We start from the raw sequence: 18918 nt of genomic DNA, 5'->3' as shown, positions 1-18918 counted from the left end.
AGGTTTCCACCTGAATTTTCGCTCGTTCCTGACCGAGAGATCCACAGACTGTACAATCCAACTCAATCAATACCAGGGGGCCAGCCACTGACTATTTGCAGTACATATTCTCTGTAGAAACTTGGCCCTCAATCCCAACTTGAATCCATTCCAATCGTCTTCTGTGACTATACAAGAAAAAGAAGAAGCATTATACTCGGTATTCAGTAGTGAGTGGACCACCGAAGAACAAAGAGACAATAGAGTTTAGTGCCTCTTGACCACCAGGACCAGGTACCCCAGCACGCGATACGCCAGGATGATGGCGAACATGATGCCGATCCACTCCCCCACGGCGTCCGACGACCACGAGTACCGGTACGCCTCGAGCACGGCGGTGCCGCGGATCTTGCCGCTCGACGACAGGTCCGAGGGGTACATGCACTGGAAGGTCGAATCGGTACTTGTGTTTGAGACTGAGCCTGAGGATGAGTCCGGAGAAGGGACTATCCTCGCACAGTCCCATACGGTAGAGCGGAATTGGTTCGCCATCATGCCTTGGAAGACGTAGGCTTGGTAGTCGATGTAGTGGAAGACGTCTGGAAGATCGAGATTAAGAAGAGCAGGTTAGCGCGTGTACATACATACACACTCTGTTCATGGAAGCACGGAAGAGTTCACGCAGAATATTGGGCCCATCGGTGAAATGAGGAACAAGAGGGTAGAGACTCACACTTCCAAAAGGGATTCAGCTTGCCCATCGGCACCATGAACCCGTCCACACACATCCACAGCCCATTCGCAAACGCCGTGATGGCCAGTGCAACGACAAAGATGGGGAAGAGAGACGACACCAGAACCACCAGGCCTTCGGCGGCGAGGAGGTCCAGGAACAGCCACAACACCCACATCCAGAAGCCCTCGGCGGTCGGGTTGAAGTGGCCCAGCCAGTACGTGACCACGGAGAACATGATTGCGATGAGGAACAGCCAGGGGACGCCGATGAGTGTGTTCGCAATAACAAAGGGTAGCGGGCCGTACAGGCCGTTCTGGCGTTCCTTGTTGAACGTGTGGAGGTCTTCGATGATGGAGGGCACGTACGCCACGGCCATGAAGGACATGAAGGCGCCGCCGAAGAAGATGGCGTTGGTGAAGGGCTGGATCGAGCTCTGCGAGTACGACAGGCGCAGCCAGACGGTGCCCATCATGATGGCCAGCCCGAAATACATAACCACGCGGGTCCCGTAGGCGATGAAGTCGCGGTACGACTTGATGAAGTTCCGCTGCAAGAGGACCCAGGACACGGCGGCGACGTTCTTGGACGATGTCCGTGCTGTGGACACTGGCTTACCGGCTTTTTCCAGAGCGTCCGTGCCGCTCGTGGTGGCCTCCAGGGCTTTGCATTCCTCGGAGCTTGTCCATGCGTCTTGGATGTAGCGGAGGTTGCCCTCATCCGCGCCCGCGCCGTGGTTGAAGTCGCTGTTGACCAGGTCGAGGAGGAACTCGGCCGGGTTGATGTGCAGCGGCACCGGGCGGCTGATGCGCTCAAAGTAGGGTTGGATGTTGGACACGGGGCCGAAATAGCATGTGCGGCCTCCAGACAGAAGCATCAGCTGGTCAAACAGCTGAAAGGTAGTGGTCGACGGCTGGTGGATTGACGCGATGACAATCAAATTGTGCTGCTTGGCCACTTGCCTGATGTACTTCATGCACTCGAAACTGGCCGCCGAGTCGAGGCCGCTGGTGGGTTCGTCCAGAAAGACCACGCGAGGGGATGTGACGAGCTGGCTGGCGACGCTCAGTCTGCGCTTCTGGCCGCCACTGAGACCTTTGCGCAGGGGTGTGCCGACAATGGTGTCTGCCTGACGCTGGAGACCGAATGATTCGATAAGCTCGTTGACCCGCGCAACTCTGTCTCTCTTGGATAGCTGCCCGTTCATGGAGAGTCTGGCGGCGAAGTCGATGGTCTCTCGCAGTGTCAAGATGCCAATCATGGCGTCCTCTTGTTCCACATAGGTAGACACCTGTTGGACGGCGGCTGCGTTGGTGGGCTGCCCGTTGATCATGATCTTCCCCCGGATCTCGCCCTTCATCGTAGACGTGCGATGAGCAAGCACATTCAGAAGAGTGGTCTTGCCACTTCCACTGGGGCCCATGAGAGCGAGGACACTCCCTGCTTTGACCGAACCATGGCTGGAGGTCAAAATGTGCAAATGCTGCTTTGTCTTCCTATCCTTGACGACGACGCCGACGTCTGACCAGGAGAAGGTGGAGACTGCGCTGTTTGTCAGGTGGCGTGTCAACTCAGGGCCCTTTTCCAGATCCGTTGTCATGTCTCTAGGGTCCTTCAGGGAGTCTGACGGGAGGGTGAGGTCTTGGGGCGATGGCATAGCGACTTGGACCTCTTGTCCAGTATGCTTCGGAGAGGTCAATATCTGACGATTCTCGAGGGGAGGGATGCAATAGAGGATTTGGAAACGGGACAAGATAGCATGACGGACTCCCAAGACAGAAGGCAATTCAACAGCATCTTATAAGACCTCAATCAATTTCTTTCAAATGAACAGACGCCGAAGGATACAATACACCACGAGCTAATCAACGTACGCTCTCCAACGTCAGGCCAGCTCATCGTCTTCAGCCTTCGGGGAACGATCTTCTTCATCCCCAACAGCCTGCGCAGAGAGGTCAGCGACCTACCTCACCTCGTAATTTGCACAGCCCTATGTAGATAGGAGACTGTGCTCGGCCATCCATAGCCAAGTAAAGCAGCCAGATGCTCGGGAATGAATTGTGAATCTCGGCGAGGCTGGCTGAGACGGTCGGCCTGCCCGACTTCCAAGTCACCAAGGACCCCAAGCCCGATACCCGGTCATAGATCTTTCAGGCAAAGCGCACCCACATAGCCAAACAGGATATTTGTACAGACAGCATCATATCGGGGACTGGCATTCAACATCCCTGAATGGATAAGAGTGTTCAGGTCCACAACTCGTGGCAGGCGAACTCTTCGGGGATCTGAACAGAGTCATTGTACATAATCGTTTCGAGTCCTTAGTTCAAAGCCCCCGGAACGCCCCCTTGCTTGTGTGCGGGATTGCCATCTCTTGGTATCAGGCCATTTTCTTGTCAGATCCGTTTCACATTGGGCGGATGGGGTCAGCTTTCGGGAACGTCGGGTTTCACGACCCTTGTCGGCGTAGGACCGGTCTGACACAAGAGAGGACGAGTGACGGAGGACACCGCGGGTTCTTTGCTGCATATGCAAGTGGTCAAGAATAGAGCAGATGGGGTGTATAACCGCCGGAAATGCGATGGAGAGTGTCCGTGAGAGCTCTGTTGCAACAACATGGTCTCAGTCGAGGCCATTAGAGGACAGGTGCAAGTAGAACTCCCGGGCTGGAGGTGAATTTGAAGTGGGGTGAAGACGGGAAATTGGCCCTGTCAGACAGATTTGGCCTGTTTGATTTCCCTGTTATCTTTGTGCGCACGTGGTCCGCGCTAATACTCAACGGTTATGGCGCTAGGGCTAAAAATTGTCGCCATAGTTTCCGTCTCCAACACGAGGGGTGGCGTCCCCGTCTCCACCAAGTCCCCGACAACCTCCTCCTCCCACCATCCGCTGGTTCCCTGAGTCAGCCCATCGTGGCATTATCCCAAATTCCCAAGGCTCACAGCGACCAGTTGCCCCCCGGGGACCATCAAAGGACGCGAAACAACGCTGATCTGGGGCTGTCAAGCTAAGCAGCCATTACCTATTGCCATTCAATCCAAGGCACAAATAACGCGCGCCGAGCCGGAAGCCACATCCTCACCACGGTTCCTGTGACCTGTCGACCACCCCCCCCCTTTCTCCTTAGGGAATATTAGACCGCCATTCATCTACATTGCCATCTGAAGCGAAACCGAAAATGTCCACCGACGAAGCTACTAATGTCAATCCGGGCCCCAGTAAAAGCCGATCGAAGCATCCAAGCCTTCTCGCCTGCATTCCATGCAGGAAGAGCCATCTCAAATGCGATGGCCAGAAGCCGCTTTGCAGCAGGTGCTCCGAGAAAAACGGGGACTGTACCTGGATTAATTCCCGAAGAGGATACCGAGAATTTCGCAAAGCCCAATCAAGTCCTGAAGACAAGACTGAACAGAGGCCGAAGAATGATACCATCATGCACGAATCTAAGCCTTTTCTGTCTCAGGAGGCCTATGTCTTTAACGAGGCTGATACTACCAAGCTGAGGGCCATGACCTACGCCGAACTCTTCCAACCCACCATGGATCCAGCTTTTCCAGCTCTTCCTCTCGAGTTACAGACCGCACCACCCGTCAAAGAACAGCTGCCAAGTCCCAGCAACAGCGAGTCGACCATGTCTATCACACGAGATATACTGCCGGCTCCCGCCGACCGCGCCTTGATAGAGAGCACCGACCTGATCGACCTGTTCTACAAGCATTTCTATCCTTCGCACCCCTTCATCGTGCCTCGCAAGCTCTACGTCCAGAATCCTGCCATCCTGCCGGGTCCGCTCAAGGCATGCATGCGCTGGTTGGCAAGCCATTACATCCCTCAAGCCAACCATGCCGCTCTTGAGAATGCGGCAAAGGCCATCTTTGCCCCCGAAGTCCCTGACGATGGCTTCAAGGTGCAGGGCCTCCTTCTCTACGCCATGACCTGCTTCGCTCGATTCGGGCAGGGCGAGGGATCCATGGCCCTGGACAAAGCCATCGAGATCACACTGCGGATTGGGCTCAATCGGCAGAGCTATGCTTTGCAGCAGTCGCCCAACGACTCAACAATGCAAGAATCATGGCGCAGGACGTGGTGGACACTCCTGCTGATTGAAGGCTTGGTCGTGGTCATTGGGGGTCAATCATCCCCATTCCGACTGTACTCGACCTACACAGATGTGGCTTTACCCGGCCACGATGAAGACTACAACGAGCTTCGATCGCCGCCTATAACCCGTACAATTGCAGACCTCCGGAACAGGACCTTTTCAGAAGACACCTTCGAATACTCGTCCTTTGCCTACTGCATCGAAGGAGCGTATCTCCTCGGCTCTGTGCTCGCCTTGAGCCCAGACACATTTGCGGTGACAGATCCTCAAGTTGAAGGCATCGACGCCGCCATTTCGAACCTCTTACTATCCCTTCCTATGGACAAGCGAGAAGTGGTCCGAAACGACGGTACCGTCGACGAGTGTCTTTTGATCGCCCATCTAGTTATCCATTGGGCTGCCATCTGTCTGCACCGTCCGCGATCAACCTTGACCTTCATTCGCAACCACTATCGCACGACATGTACAAAGGCGGAGGCTGCTGGTCTTCCCGCACTGGCTTACACCTCACATACTGCCAAAGCATTACGAGCCGCAAATGCCATTACCAATCTGGCATCGATCCAGACAGATGTCAAGATGTGCTCGCCGGTGCTGATGTGCGGCTTGACCACTGCTGCAACAGTACACCTGCCGGCATACGCAATAGTGGACACACCGGATCAGCTTGTGGCAATCAAAGAACGGCTGCAGCTCGGCATTTCGGCGCTTGGGTCATTCGGTGAGGTCTGGCCGCGGGCCACCATTGCCAAAGGACAAGTGGCCAAATTCGCGCGCGAGGTCTTGACCAAGCCAAACGTTTACGTCGACAGCACAGTTCCTGGCATGATACCACGCGTCGCGGAACCTGTTCCTCAGCTAGAGTACCAAATGCCTTTCAACAACGACTCGTGGATGGACAACCTGATTCAAGCAGAACAGGACGTTGAGGCACCGTCATGCCCCGTTTTCGACACCTTTGCTATGGCTCAAACTCAAAGCCGCTGAGGCATGTTCAGGGTATTTTGATTGTATATAGTTCTATTTCCTTCCTTGTTGGCTTTGAAGAAGACCATCTTCTTTTCTTTCTGGAAGCAGGCACGCACTATACTTGCCAATGGGCTCACAGTACACTGCCCAAAAATTCAACAATTCTACGTGGTACAGTTGGTAGAATGATTGAGACGCAGAGGTTGAGCAGGCGGAGGAGTTTTATTGGGTATTTCGGATCTTGATGAATTACGACCACTTCTTCAATTATCTTTCCTTATATTGTCCCTCAGATAACAAGATATTAGAACCTCATGGCCTAGTCAGGGCTATTAGATATGTTCTGCTTCTGATCTTACAGAACCCCTGGGATGAACCTCAGGGTGACTGTTTCTCGAGACCCCCCAAGGGAGTGTAACGATCTAACCGAGTAGCGAGTAGCGTTCCGCCTCGATTTGTTGTGCTGTGTCTATTAATGTCACATCTTATCACGAATATCAAGCCATTGGCCGTATTGCTCCTCCAGCAACTCTCGCCAACATCGCATTTGAACTTGAAACAGGAACATGATTGTTGTGAAAAAAAAAAGTTTGATTCGTCATTGTACGTCGTCTCTTTGTAGAATTGCCATAAACTGCCCGGAATATGATCCTCAATTGTTCTTACTCAACACAAAGGTAAACCCATCCCCGTCACTCGTCCCGCCCACACACGTGCTGCTGAACGTCCCCGTCGGACACACCGCCCGCGCCGCTCTTACGCAGCCTTCCCATCTCCCCTTGCTGACGTTGATGGTGGCGCCCTCGGCAGCGTTTACGGCTGTCAATGTAAACTTTGAAGTTCCCGAGGCCCCCACAGTTGTCGACGGGTCGCCCCCACAAAATTGTATCGAGCCTGCGATGCCGCCGCAGATGGACAGGATGGCGACGTTGGTATCGTGTGTGTTGAGGTTCACGGTCGGGTCTATGCATGTCGTCCCCGTCACGGCCTCGGGGTTGACGGACGTGTTGGCCGGGTCGCGAGGGCGGATCGGGTAGCTGAAGTCGCCGGTCGTGCTGGACGGTGGCTCCGGGCGGTCATCCCACCACAAAGGAGACGCTGTCGTATGAATGATAAAAAGGAGGAATGTACACGAGAGAATCCGCAGGAGCATCTGCATGGTGACTGTAAAATGAGCGGTGCGAGTCAATTATCGCCGAGGTTTCTTAAAAACAGCAAAAAAAAGAGTGAATTGTCAACTGGGACACTTGGTTGGTTTGGTTTGGTTTGTAGAGAGTTCTGAACACGATGAAGTTTTCCATGTCCTCGCACACATCGTATGTACTTATATATCAGTGCCAACCACATGTCTCATACCGCGGTCATCTATGGTACTAGATCGTCAAACTGATCTTACCTGCCCCTGCCACCCTGACCCCTCCTCCTTCGATCGTCTAATAATGACTTGCAGACCAAGCCCCGGTTCCAAACCAATCTCCCAGCAGTGCCCAAAATCCCTCAAAAAGCCTAAAGGAGGACAAGGCTGGTCCTGCATTCAGTATCGTGGCAGAGGACCGGGGGGAGATGGCCTCATTTGCGTGAGACGACCGGCCAGTGATGAGGCGTGTCAGAAGGGTGGTTGTCGCGGTTGAAATGTCGCAGAAGAGTTTGACGAGTTTCTAGCAAAAAGCCTCGGGAACCTAATGTGGTTTAGTGCGGGATTTCGGATCGGTGCTAGGGGTCAGGTACGGTGGACCATGTAATTGTACGAGCAGTAAATACGGCGGAGTACATTGCCTGCGCATTCGATGTCTTTCCATCTCGTGCCTCTTGCACCTCTGGCTCTGCGCCGTTGTTGTGGAAACACTCGTGTCATCCTTCTCGCCTGCAAACTCTCCATCTCTTACCTACCCCCGGTCACAGTTTGAAACGTAAACCCCTGTCTTCGAACCGAGGAAGGCTAAAACCGTAAAGCGTCATCCAGCTCAATGAAGAACACGCAGTTATAAACCACCGAGCACCCAGGTCTCTCAAGCAGCTGCCCATAAAAGGCTCAGCCACTGTCCGGCTCAAGTCTCATATCCGCCATGACGACAATGCTCTACAGCTGCAGTGAGGGTTCGGGAATGCTGGGAGAGCATCGTACCTACACCTCCATATGGTTATGATTGTGCCAACAACCGGCCGAGTGTACCTTGAATCTGGTGGTAACGGGTATACATGCCTTTGCGCTGGAGTCGGGGGCAGTGAAAGGGTCATCCAGATTATCTTACCACAATACTCTGCCAAGATCTACTGGTGGCTCCTCCGACACTGCTCAACAGCCCGCGACCAGTCTGACTTCCGACAAGCGGCAGGTTAATCTCGACCAACGGCGATAGGTCATGTCGCTTTGGCATATTCCTTTCAAATGAGACGATCAGCCAACTACTTGTCTTTGCCATTGAAATCGATACAGTGGATTGTAGTCTCAGTACCAATATCGCTGACAGAATATGGTAAAGTCTGTGGTGGCCAAATGCAAGACGATTCTCTGCTGTCTCACACATATTGTTTGATCACCCGTCGAAAGCCTGACAGAATTCACCTTACTTCAGATCCAACCTTTGGCCACGCACCGCTACGTCAGTTTGCCTATTCCCAGGCCTAAATCAGACAGTGGACTGAGGTACTCATCTGGGGTAAGCTTCAAACTCTCATTCCACGGTACACCAAAGATCAGCATTCGGAGTTCCAAGCAGAGGGACTTCACAGCTTATATTCAAAGACTTTCCGCCATTGTAGGCAATGGATATCCATACTGACGTATACGGTATCCGTAGCGGTTTCGGGACTACAAGTATCCTTGCATGCTTGACCCCTGTAGTCTCCAGGTTGTATCGCATATCATATCAGTCAGGAAATACGCTTTGTTGGGCTGCACCAGGAAGCTTGATAATATCTCTACCCGGTCATTGTCCAGCATCCAGCGCCATGCAGTTGGCCCAGAATTGACTCCCTCCAGCAGTTTGTTCTCCAGTTCCACCCAGAAGGAGAGTGGGTACGTGGATCTAGGCCCTCGCTAATTGGAACAGGTATGTATCACATATGCCTGTCCCTGCCTTGTTCGGCTCAGCCCGACACTTTGCGTCAAGGGATTTCGTTGAATAATGCTCATCCGCACATTTCAAATTCTTCGAAACTCGACAAACGTCAACCTATATCGTCATCATGGATGCGATCTTCGTTGCTGCGCCTCTTGCTTGCCCCTGGTTGTCGATTTGTTCCCTATCCGCCAGCTTGATATAAGTTCATCTTTCCAGGCGCTGGATAGCATTCTCACCGTGTCTTCTCATCATCAGCCTTCCTGAGCCTGCTCGAAGAATCATGTCATCACCAACCTTGCAGACAGTACCCAAAGCCCCTCGCGATGGCGCAGAAGACAACTATAAGAAATCAGATTTCCACTTCAGCTGGACTGAGATTATAACTGATAACCTGCGGAGCCATGAGCGACACGCATCCATGCAGAAGAGCAAAGCTGAGGTCAATCCCAGGCGCGAGTTTCTCCAGAGACAATACCACAGGTTTCGAAAGTGGACCAGGATCGCGTCTGTAACCACCAATGTCATTTCTGCACTCCTCTCGATTGTCATGGAGTCGATCATGATCTACACTCTCTACAAATTCTACGCAACCAAAAACCTCTTCGTCACGGGTCGACCTTGGGGACCGTGGGCAATGGGCACCATCCTCTGGCCGACTATCATGCTAGCTGTCGCTTCCATCATCACTTCTATATCAGCCTTGGTTGTGCTTTGTGTCATCTGGTGCAAAGCCAAGCAAAAGGCAGCATATTTCAGCCTACTGTACGCTCTGGTGCATATCATTGCGTGGCTGGTTGTGTCGGTGGCGTACAGGGTCGAGAAGACTGAAAAGGACCTTTGGGGGTGGAGTTGTACCGACAAGGCCAAAGCAATCCAACAACAACTAGGGAGCAAGACACTGGACTTTGAGAGCCTGTGCAAGCTTCAGGTGAGTCGACTCCCAGCCCACGCCGCTTACCCTCGATCATGGAAGTGGTCGTCAGAAGCCCTCGATATCTGACGCTAGATCTACCAGGCCTCTTCCTGGGAAGTCTCGGTCGCTGAGGTGACCATCAAGGTACTTGCAACTGGCGTCACCTGGTACTTGGATGCCAAACAGAAAGGGCTGAAGACTGAAATTGTCGGTGACATAGGCTCAACAGTTTTCGATCAGATCACCGGTTGAGCCTCTCGCACCATGGCAGGCAGGCAGGGTTTAGGAGTACCAGAGGCTTGTTCTGACTGCATCGTGATGGCCCTTGGGGGCTCGGCAAGCTTATGAGACGCGTATAGTGTGGCCAACGTACCTGAATGGCTATACTGTGTACGAATGCTGGATATTTGTATGACTCGCAGTTGTACGAATCGTGCGGAATGACAGCCGCAGAATGAGACGGTCGTTTCTCCTCACTCAAGGAAGTGCGGCTCTTTCTACACATGGTATACCCCCCAGAGCAAGCACCCTCTGTGAATCATTTGGAGAGACATGTAGTAATTGCTGGAAGGCATAACAAGAGGCACGACACACGTGGCGTTAAGTTGTCTCGGGACTAATACTAACAAAGCAGGCATTCCTGCCATTTTCGACACCAGAAATAGACCTTCGAACATACAGATGACTCTAAAACAGCGGATCAATCCATAAACGTTATGCTGCAATGTCTTTAGTATCAGAATCAAGGTGACATCTAGTTACACTCGAGCCTGATAACGTTAAGGTCTACGAGCGTGGTCGGGGCAAATGTTACGCCGAGGAGCACGACGGCAACTCGGCAATTCGTATACGGTGTAATTGATAGAGAGAACATTCAAGCCAGAGATGAAAGCCAAAGGCCTCTGACCATAAGAGAGGGAAACGTCATGGCACAGGCAAGGCCGAGGGATGTACTTAAAGAGCCATCCAGTCATCTGTGTATGAGTGCTCCAAATCTCATCAACACCCTCAACCCCAAAACCAAAGCGCGAGGAATAAGAGACCAATCAATCCGCAAGCCATGACTGTCAAGCTCTGGACATCACCACTGTCGTGGAACTGCGTGCGGGTGGAGCTCGTGTTGGCTGAGAAAGGCATCGAAGAAGTGGAAAAGATCCCAGCCGACCTCATCGGGGGCAAACACAAGGCCAGTTCATTGTTCCCTCCACCTCGACAGTCGTGTGTGGTTTACTGACGAGAGCCATCGACAGACCGAAGCCTTCCGCGAAAAGTCTCTCTTCGGGAGAGTGCCACTGCTGGAGGACGGCGACGTTGTGATCTTCGAGTCCCGCGCCATCGCTCGCTATCTGTGCGAGAAGTATGCGGCGGTTGGCCCGAGTTTGATGCCCCCCGAGGGCACCGACGTTGGAACACGTGGCGTCTGGGAGATGAGGCTGATCCTCGAAGCGGTCGAGTTTGACGTCCACGCCGCGCCGGTGATCAGCGAGACCATCATTCGACCGTATGCTTGACCTCGATCTCCTTTCCTCCCCGTCAGACTTCCTCACTCCCGATCCACGTCATCAACGTCCTAACACCCACGGTTTGATCCAGGGCACTAGGCAACCCCACCGACGAAGCCGTCATCGCGAGACACAAGCCGAAACTTTTGAACTGTCTAGACGTGCTTGACAAGGCCCTCTCGAGGACACCATACATGGGAGGCACCGAGTACAGTCTGGTGGACATCCTGTACATGCCGTGCATGTTCACCGCGAGTCGGTGCCTGGAGCTTTTCGAGGGAAGACCGAACCTGAAGAGGTGGTGGGACACCGTCAGTGGCCGGGAAGCGTGGAAGAGGGCCGTCCAGCCGCTCGACGAGGGTTATGGCCAGGTCATTCCGGGGTGGAAGAAGTAAACAAACAAACAAACAAGCATACCGTGTATGTAGATGTACTTTGTATTGGTGTGTGTATGTAATACTGTATATGCACCGTGCGCATGTTGAAGTTCACCCTTCTCATTCTCGCAGTCACATCACATCAAAACCAAATCTGTCATTTCATCGATTCACCCATCCGAGGCACACACATCGACATGCATCGACACACATCATCGGCGCCACCCGTTACCGTCGCCATCGTCAGCCGCATCATCATTATGATTGCGGCCGTGAAACCTTCTCTTCATGCAACACCTCAACCCCGACACCACCCGCCCTCTTGACCTCAGCCTCGGCCGCGATCTCGTGCAGGCGATTCTCCAGATCGTGGCTGGCGTAGCTGTCCCTGGTGGTGCCGACGACGATCCACGGCGCGTGCTCAAACAGGTAATTCATCTCCTCGAGCGGGCGGCGGGCGGTTTCGGGGAGCAGCAGCCAGAAGAAGATGGCGTTGGTCAGGTTGCACACGATGAAGAGGTAGTAGAACCGGTAGCCGATGTTGGTCATGGCGATGGGGGTGACTTGGCCCTGTAGTACCACAACCACCACCACCACGTTAGTATCTTTAATGTTGGGCCTGCAGGGAGAGCGGGAGAAAGGGATATAGGAGGATGGAGGAGAGGAGAACGTGAACCTACAATCATCGTGTTAAAGGCAAAGCTGGTCATGGTGGCGATGCTCACGCCTTTGCTTCGACTGGAATAGCAGGCACACGTTAGTATCGATAACCAATCAGTAGACGAGGCAGCAGTATTTGCTGGATTTCACATGGAGAATAGCGAGAGCACTCACGTCCTCGTATCAAACACCTCGGCCGGAATGATCCACGACAACGGCCCGCACGTCGCGCTAAAGGAAAAGTTGTACAGCCAGGTCATGATGATGAACCCCCACTGAGCGCCCTTGTTGGTCGATACCCCAGGAGGGAACTTTGCCAGTAGGATGGTGGCGACGATGAAGGTGACCATGTTGCCGAGGTTACCGTAGATCAGGGGCCAGCGACGGCCCGTGTGGTCGATGCACAGGATGCACAGGAACTGCGCCACCAGGGCGATGATGCTGTTGATGCCCTGGTACTTGAGCGTGTCGTTGCCGGAGATGCCTGGAACGAATTTGTCAGTCTAACAAACACACACGCGCACACAGAGACAGAAAATGAGAGGAGGGGAGACCATACCGATCTGGCCGTAGATTTCGACCGAAAAGTACTGGATCGCCGAGACGCCCGTCATCTGGATGCTGGCTTGCAGTGCACAGCAGAGGAAGAGCCGGCGGAAGGCCGATCGAGACCGGAACAGTTCGAGATACGACTTCGCCTCGTACTGGTGCTCGTGCGCAATCGAAGTCTGCACTTGTTCGTACTCGGCAATCACCCAGGGATCCCTTTCGTCGCCGTGGGAGTGAAGCTGGGCCAAGACCTTCAGAGCTTGGTCCGGTCGGTCGTGGTCCATGAGCCATCTGGTGTTGGAGATAGGGTTAGCAGGAGGAGGAAAATGATAGCCCCGGTCGGGGAGTAAAGCTAGCTATCCATACCTGGGAGACTCTGGGAACAAGAAGATCAAAAGGCCCAGAAAGACGGCAGGGATAACTTGGAGACCGAGCGGAACTCGCCATTGGGCGCTGCTGTTTGGAATATGGACAAACTGTCGGATCTCGTGTTAATTGCGTCAATAGAAGAGAAGGGGGGATGACATACTGTCGCCCACGAAATCCACGAAGCCACCAGCGCACCCACACCAAGCATGAACTGCTGCAGGGCCGTGATGCGCCCTCGAATGCTGGGATGAGCTAGCTCAGCTTGGTATAGAGGAACAATCATGACGAGAAATCCGACGCCTAGTCCGGCTAGGAACCGGCCTGACCAGAGGTAGCTGATGTTCTGTGCGCCAGTCTGCAAGCCACCACCCAGACAAAAGATGATTGATCCCAGGACAATGGTCCATCGACGACCGAGATAGTCGCCACTGGGTCCAGCCAGGGCCGCCCCGAAGAAGGCCCCCGTGGTGAACATGGAGACGACCAGACCTGTCTGGGTGTCATCTGCCGCGAATTTGGCCTTGAAGGTGCTGCTGGCCACGACTTCTGCAATGACACCCAGGTCGTAGCCGTACAAGTATGAGCCAAGCGAGGCGAAGACGCCGACGAGGAACTGATACCATTTGGGAGGTAGAGCCATGACGGGCGACTTGTCGAAGGATAACGGAGGCAGCCAGAAAGGATTCCAGGTGGATAGAGTCGAGGAAAGATAGGTGTCTGGCAGACCTGCGTAAAGGTCTCACCTCAAAGATGGCAGAGAGAAATCAAATAGATCAACGGAGACCACAGACAATATATGAATGTGGATCCCTTCGCAGGAGTCTCATCGCCCATTCTTATTGCACTGTCAAGCTCACCGCGTGATGCTTCGCTTGATCCCGCAGTTTTTCCCAGTCGAGACGGTGCGAATCCCCGCCACCAACCCGCAATTGTTCGGGTCTAGCGAGACCAGCAGAAGATGGGATTGCGGAGATGCATGACAACGTCCTTTGTTACAGCGAATGCCGAAGGGGGTTCGTCAAAGCTTTGTGCCGGACCACCAGAACATCAGGGGAAAACTGTTGTGTGGTTTGTGGGGAAAAGGAATGAAAGGAATGAAGCTCCGGTGGGAAACAATGAGGCGAGTGTCCTAAAAGGGAAGTTCCCCGGTGGGAGGGTCAGGGATGGTCCAGGAAGGTGACTTTGGCCTCTTTCACTCATTTCCCATGCCCTTCAATTGGCTCCGCGGGTGTTTTCCTGACACTCTCAGGTCCCTGTCACGGTCCGTGTGGCGGATAATATCGATCAGCTCGCGTGGAAATTCAAGCATCATCCACTGGGAAGATATCATGAGCAGTTCAACCCCGGCGGATTTTTGCCGTCCGCTGAGGCCTTTTCTCAGACAACCAACAATGGCGCTCGTCACTGACTTCTCCTTTCTAGATTAAACGTCACATGATTACCTGCCTGACCTCATTCTTGCCCATCAACGATCGGGATCCCGTGGTATTGGAAGAACAGATAACTCGGGCAGTTGGTATTGGAGGTTTGGGGTGTAAACTCTGGGAGTCAAGACTCAACAGCTCTGCACCAGTACAGGCCCGGGACCAAAACGACAATGACCATGACAATGCCGTCGATTACCGTCTTCCCTACCCGCAAGGTCTCCAAGATCAACCGGAACATCTACTCTGGCTTCACGGAGCACATGGGACGCTGCATCTACGGGGGAATCTACGATCCATCAAACCCCAAAAAGGACCTGATTGACCGCGACGGATTTCGCAGAGACGTGATTGACGCTCTGAAACCCCTCGAAGTCCCGGTGTTTCGGTACCCAGGAGGCAACTTCTGCGCCACATACCACTGGCAGGACGGGATTGGGCCGAGAGACCAGCGCCCGTCAAGACCGGAACTGGCGTGGGACAATGTCGAGACGAACCAGTTCGGCACCGACGAGTTCATGGCGTGGTGCAGGGCCGTCGACGCCGAGCCCTATCTCTGCCTGAACTTTGGCACGGGCACGCTCGACGAGGCCATGGCGTGGGTCGAGTACTGCAACGGCACCAAGGACACGTACTACGCGAACCTGCGACGGAAGAACGGCCACGAGGACCCCTACAGGGTCAAGTACTGGGCGCTGGGCAACGAGATGTGGGGACCCTGGCAGGTCAACCAGATGACGGCCGAAGCGTACGCGGAGCGAGCGCTGCAGTGGGCCAAGGCGCTGAAACTGCTCGACCCGACCATCCAGCTGGTCCTGTGCGGCAAAGAGGGCGCCACGAACTGGGACCACCACGTGCTGAAACACTGTCTGCAGCCGGCCGGCCTGAGCGACCTGGGCGAGGAGCGCGTGCCCCTGATCGACATGCACAGCATCCACCTGTACACGGCGAGCGAGGAGCACTACGAGAACGTGACGGCGCCGCTGGCCGCGGAGCGCAGCATCGAGGTCGCCGCGGCGCTGATCGACCTGGCCGTGGTGGAGAACCAGATCCCGCCGGCCCAGAAGCGGCCGACCGTCTGCTTCGACGAGTGGAACGTGTGGCTGCCGACGCGGGCCGTGGGGAGTCGCGGCGCCGAGGAGTCGTACACGCTGTCGGACGCGCTGGCCGTGGCCGTGTGGCTGAACGTGCTGGTGCGCAAGTCGGCCGACGTGAGCATGGCGTGCATCGCCCAGAGCGTCAACGTCATCAGTCCGCTGATGACCACGCCGACAGGCCTCGTCCGGCAGACCACCTGGTGGGCCTACGAGCTGTTCTGCCGCTTCATGAAGGGCCACCAGATCGCCGTGCACGTCGACTGCGCCGCCTACACGGGGCCCACGAAGCCCGCGTGGGTGCGGGCCCTCAAGCCGACGCCGTGGCTCGACGTCAGCGCCACCCTCGACGAGACCGGCTGGGTCAATCTCTGCGTGGTCAACATCCACGCCGAGCAGGACCTAGAGACGACGCTCGGAGGAGTCGACGCTTCCCGCGGCGAGGTCTATACCGTCACGGGCCCACATCTCAAGGTCACAAACATGGCCGGCAAGGAGGAGGTCGGGCTGCACAAGTCGGAATGGGACCCGAAGAAGTCCTCGACGTTTGTCTTCCCAAGGAGTTCCATCACGATGCTCCGATGGCAGACCTCGTAGTGGGAAGAAAAACATCACCTATTGAGAAATGTATATGTAGTATATCATTACTCCCGAGTCCTTTCTATCCTCGATTCTTTTAGTACCTGTGGATCAGCTCGACGGCGGCCCGTGGCCACTAACAAAGTATCAGAACTTTCCTCGCATTTCCACCTTTCAATCTCATGGTGTGTTTCATGTCCCTCGTAGCGCTCTGTGGGTTTGATCTCACAGAACCTACCCCCTCTCCTTGTACCGTGTGTTACGAGCCGTTTCCTAAACTAGAGTAATACTTGTAATAACCGCCCTAGGCGGGGCATCAGGGTTCAGGTGACGGCGCAGGTAACCATGTTCTTCGACATACGCCGCATTGCCCATTCCTCCAAAGACGACGACTCCAAACCGTCCGTACACATTGGCACCTGCCTGTGTGCTGGGTTTGAGGATGAGACAAATTAAAGACCCGCCCCAAGCTATAAAGGCTGGTAAGAGGCTCAGATTCTTCACCACGGGTTCGCATGGCAAGTCCGTGTGCAAGTCGCACCGTAGATAATCCTCAGACATACCATGGATGGCCACAGACTTTGCGGTTGCTCGAAGTTCCACAGGTTCCAGCAGCGTTACGTCTGAGAAGGCAATATAGCCCGAATCCACTTGGCCAAAGACATCTCCATCGACTTTTGGATTGACGCGAGCTTCCTTCACCCTTTCTTTCAAGAGATCTACCTTTTCAGCGCTTTCAATGAACTCGTCCAACACGTGCGATATGTTCCCTTCGATAGATGCCCAAGACCAAGACGGGGCTCGATACTGTTGCAGGCGGCATGACACAGAGCCATCCGCCCGCCACAGTAGGGATTCTGTAATTCTCGACCGCCATAAACCGGCGAGGTATTCATCGCCAGTAGTCGATGCGATCCGCTTCGCAATCCCGGCGATGGCGACCAGTTTATCTTTTGGCTCAGTTATTCCGCATTTCGTATACTGCTGGACAATTGCGTTCCAAACATGATAAATGTCTCTTTCTTCAAGCCTCCTATTGACCACCCCATTCAGTGCGGCATCCCTCTCTCTTTCTGCAAATCTGGCTGGATCAAGACTCTTGCCAATCGGATTGCTACTTCCCCACGCAACGGGAAGGCCTTTGGGAAACGACTCACAGGCATCTAGCGTGTCGCACTGCCAGAAGAGCTGAGACTTGCCGAAGTGCAGAACCCGAGGAGCTAGTAATCGTTCCTGGAGAACCCATGCGCGATAGTTGAGGGGCGCTTGCTCGATTTCTTTCTCAAGGACATCGTTCTCTCTGAGGAGCCAGCGTTTTCTCGAAACGAGGCCAGTGCTGAAAAATCCAAAACATGGCCAGCATTTGTCGGCTTGTCTCGTCCGGAATAGGCCGCCGCCCGTATCAAGAGAAGCCGTGGCAGCAATATTCAGGCGACAATTGCTGTAAACCTTCTCCATTTGCAACGACTCGAAGTTCCAATCGTCTTCCGAAGCCTGAATGATGCAAAGGGAGTCAATCCACAAGTACCTCATGCCGAGGCACCGAGTGAGCACCACAGCCTCCCTAAACGTCTTGGGGAGTCGATCAAGTGCAATCCCAGTCTGAAAGTCTTGAAGAAGAGACGCTGTCAGTGCAAATCGGGGCCCATGACCCCATTTGTGGCTAAGGGTGACGTATGGGCCTTTCAGTTGCGCAGATTTACTTATGACGAGCTTGACCACACGGTCATTCTCGCGACCCACGTCAACGAGCCGTGTAGGGTACCAGGGGGCGGCCGATTCGCGCGCCTGGCACTTCGGGTGGTGTTGCAGACAGTCCTGGAGCCATTGTACCATGCGAGCCACACATGCTTCTGACCCCGTGTTATGGTGGCGAATGGAGGGGGGCAACGAAGAGAAGGCTGGAAGAGAGAGGTCAGCCTGTACCTCGTAGATATGTGCCAACGAAACGGCCATGTTAGGCTTACCATTCACTCTCCCAAAGCTAAGTTCCAACACCACACATCGTCGGTCGTCAGGTCGCACCAAAAGAACGGCGGGAGAGCGTATTTCGAACTCATAGAGCCATTGACGTCCATTGAAATATTCTCCGCCATCGTCAACGTAGCTTGCACTCAGGATCGAATAGGTGTAGCCCCGAGTCGGTTGATTATCCGCATCTTTCGTGGGGATCTCGGTAGGAAGGTCTTTGCTACCGAACAGATCAAGAAGTCGCTGCACCACTGTCTTGCATACTGGGCACCCGCGATCCGCTGCGGCCAACAGATCACCAGCCGAAGCATGATGAGGAGTGGTCACTGCAGACAATTTCAGTAAACTTAGCGTGCCGTGGCATTTCTTGCACAGCGAGAGACTCCCCGACATCGCACAGCGTAGACTGTTTTAAGGCGGCGTCATAAACTTGGTGGTAATCAAAAGCAAGACTGCGAAGGCTCAAAGACAGCATCTTCGTGATTATCGGGGAGTAAAAGCCCGACAACTTTTGATCGCTCAACACTCGCTTGCATTCGAGGAAAGCGCAAACCCCGCAGCAGACACGTATTCCTTGGCGCTGGCTGCACCCGCACCCGAATGACCACGATGAACCGAACTGAACTCCGAGT

General features: G+C 54.1%; 8 protein-coding genes across 8 annotated transcripts; 4 read left to right on the top strand and 4 right to left on the bottom strand.

The window, feature by feature from the left end:
* Positions 1 to 246: 246 nt before the first annotated feature.
* Positions 247 to 2369, bottom strand: AYO20_08916 (hypothetical protein; the record flags this gene model as incomplete). Its single annotated transcript, XM_022647189.1, has 2 exons — positions 247 to 578; positions 713 to 2369. 2 exons carry the CDS (start codon positions 2367 to 2369, stop codon positions 247 to 249), a joined length of 1989 nt encoding a protein of 662 aa, XP_022496847.1.
* A 1776-nt stretch (positions 2370 to 4145) lies between these two features.
* Positions 4146 to 5801, top strand: AYO20_08915 (hypothetical protein; the record flags this gene model as incomplete). Its single annotated transcript, XM_022647188.1, has 1 exon — positions 4146 to 5801. The coding sequence occupies one exon, from the start codon at positions 4146 to 4148 to the stop codon at positions 5799 to 5801; it is 1656 nt and encodes a 551-aa protein (XP_022496846.1).
* Positions 5802 to 6435: 634 nt separating this feature from the next.
* AYO20_08914 (hypothetical protein) lies at positions 6436 to 6942 on the bottom strand (the record flags this gene model as incomplete). Its single annotated transcript, XM_022647187.1, has 1 exon — positions 6436 to 6942. The coding sequence occupies one exon, from the start codon at positions 6940 to 6942 to the stop codon at positions 6436 to 6438; it is 507 nt and encodes a 168-aa protein (XP_022496845.1).
* Positions 6943 to 9128: 2186 nt separating this feature from the next.
* AYO20_08913 (hypothetical protein) lies at positions 9129 to 10013 on the top strand (the record flags this gene model as incomplete). The annotated part of the gene is made up of 2 exons (XM_022647186.1): positions 9129 to 9776; positions 9855 to 10013. The coding sequence occupies 2 exons, from the start codon at positions 9129 to 9131 to the stop codon at positions 10011 to 10013; spliced, it is 807 nt and encodes a 268-aa protein (XP_022496844.1).
* Positions 10014 to 10821: 808 nt separating this feature from the next.
* On the top strand, positions 10822 to 11658 carry AYO20_08912 (hypothetical protein; the record flags this gene model as incomplete). The annotated part of the gene is made up of 3 exons (XM_022647185.1): positions 10822 to 10951; positions 11019 to 11262; positions 11355 to 11658. The coding sequence occupies 3 exons, from the start codon at positions 10822 to 10824 to the stop codon at positions 11656 to 11658; spliced, it is 678 nt and encodes a 225-aa protein (XP_022496843.1).
* Positions 11659 to 11898: 240 nt separating this feature from the next.
* Positions 11899 to 13858, bottom strand: AYO20_08911 (hypothetical protein; the record flags this gene model as incomplete). Its single annotated transcript, XM_022647184.1, has 6 exons — positions 11899 to 12210; positions 12321 to 12378; positions 12475 to 12784; positions 12860 to 13140; positions 13216 to 13325; positions 13379 to 13858. 6 exons carry the CDS (start codon positions 13856 to 13858, stop codon positions 11899 to 11901), a joined length of 1551 nt encoding a protein of 516 aa, XP_022496842.1.
* A 957-nt stretch (positions 13859 to 14815) lies between these two features.
* AYO20_08910 (hypothetical protein) lies at positions 14816 to 16333 on the top strand (the record flags this gene model as incomplete). Its single annotated transcript, XM_022647183.1, has 1 exon — positions 14816 to 16333. The coding sequence occupies one exon, from the start codon at positions 14816 to 14818 to the stop codon at positions 16331 to 16333; it is 1518 nt and encodes a 505-aa protein (XP_022496841.1).
* Positions 16334 to 16588: 255 nt separating this feature from the next.
* AYO20_08909 (hypothetical protein) lies at positions 16589 to 18679 on the bottom strand (the record flags this gene model as incomplete). Its single annotated transcript, XM_022647182.1, has 2 exons — positions 16589 to 18216; positions 18283 to 18679. The coding sequence occupies 2 exons, from the start codon at positions 18677 to 18679 to the stop codon at positions 16589 to 16591; spliced, it is 2025 nt and encodes a 674-aa protein (XP_022496840.1).
* Positions 18680 to 18918: the final 239 nt, after the last annotated feature.

Source organism: Fonsecaea nubica (genome assembly GCF_001646965.1).
Source record: "Fonsecaea nubica strain CBS 269.64 chromosome Unknown Scaff76, whole genome shotgun sequence".
Classification (NCBI taxonomy): Eukaryota; Fungi; Ascomycota; class Eurotiomycetes; order Chaetothyriales; family Herpotrichiellaceae; genus Fonsecaea; species Fonsecaea nubica.
Note: the sequence above shows the minus strand (reverse complement) of the source record. Positions and strands in the feature narration are given on the sequence as shown.